Source organism: Xenopus tropicalis, unplaced genomic scaffold, assembly GCF_000004195.4.
Source record: "Xenopus tropicalis strain Nigerian unplaced genomic scaffold, UCB_Xtro_10.0 Sca148, whole genome shotgun sequence".
Lineage (NCBI taxonomy): Eukaryota > Metazoa > Chordata > Amphibia > Anura > Pipidae > Xenopus > Xenopus tropicalis.
The window spans coordinates 1-991 of NW_022279494.1; the positions used below are offsets into that span (position 1 = coordinate 1).

At 57.5% G+C, this 991-nt stretch overlaps 1 protein-coding gene across 1 annotated transcript; it reads left to right on the plus strand.

The window, feature by feature from the left end:
* Positions 1-140: 140 nt before the first annotated feature.
* On the plus strand, positions 141-838 carry ebp (EBP, cholestenol delta-isomerase; the record flags this gene model as incomplete). Its single annotated transcript, NM_001142219.1, is given in 2 exon segments — positions 141-474; positions 797-838. Coding segments are annotated over 2 exon segments (343 nt in total), but the record flags the coding sequence as incomplete, so codon positions are not given.
* Between the last annotated feature and the right edge of the window lie 153 nt (positions 839-991).

A 991-nucleotide genomic window follows, 5' to 3' on the forward strand; every position in this document is an offset into this window, starting at 1 on the left:
TACCATATTGGGGCAGAGTAACCCTTATAGGGGGGCTGTATATCTGTTTGGGGGTGTATATACCATATTGGGGCAGTGTAACCATTATAGGGGGGCTGTATATTTGTTGGGGGGCACTGACTCTGCGCTTCTCATTGGCAGACAGACTGGTATCGGGGCGCCCAATCATCGCCATGGCTACAGAGTCGGCACCGGCTGCGCTGCACCCCTATTGGCCCCGGGACCTGCGGCTGGAGGGGTACCGGCCCAATGAGCGCTCGGTGGGGGAGATACTGGCCTTCCTCTTCTCCGTGTCGGGGGCGCTGTTGCTGGGCATGTGGCTCCTGACGGGAAGGGCCCGGGGCATGGGCACTGGCCGCCGATTGGCCGTCTGTTGGTTCACAGTCTGCACCTTTATCCATGGGGTAATTGAGGGCTGGTTCTCCCTGTACTACCGGGAACTGCCCCGGGACCAGGCCTTCCTCTCCCAGCTCTGTAAGTACCGGGGCGGGGTATCAACGGGGCAATTGGTACAGAGGGAGGAATGGGGGGTAAGGGGCAGATCTGTCTCCCCTGGGGGGGTTTGTTGGGGCGGGGCTTTCGGGTACGTATTACTCTTGCCATGGGGCAATTGATACAGAGGGAGGAATGGGGGGGGTACCACTCATGCCTTGGGGAAAGTGCCCTGGGTGGGAGAGAGATGTGCTTGTTGTAATGATGTGGGGCACAGCGAGGGTTAATAACATGTGACTCTAACCCCCCCGCACTCTCTCTCTGTCTCACACTAACGAGGCCTCTCTTATCTGTCTCATTATAGGGAAGGAATATTCCAAAGGGGACAGCAGATATGTCTCGTGAGTACCTGTGTCTCGTGCCCCCCAGCGCTCTCTCTATTGTACTCCCTTCTGTGTCTCTCTCTGCCCTCTCTGTGGTTTCTATCTATAGGTGATACCCCGGGGCGTCTATCTATAGGTGATACCCCGGGGCGTCTGTCTATAGGTGATACCCCGGG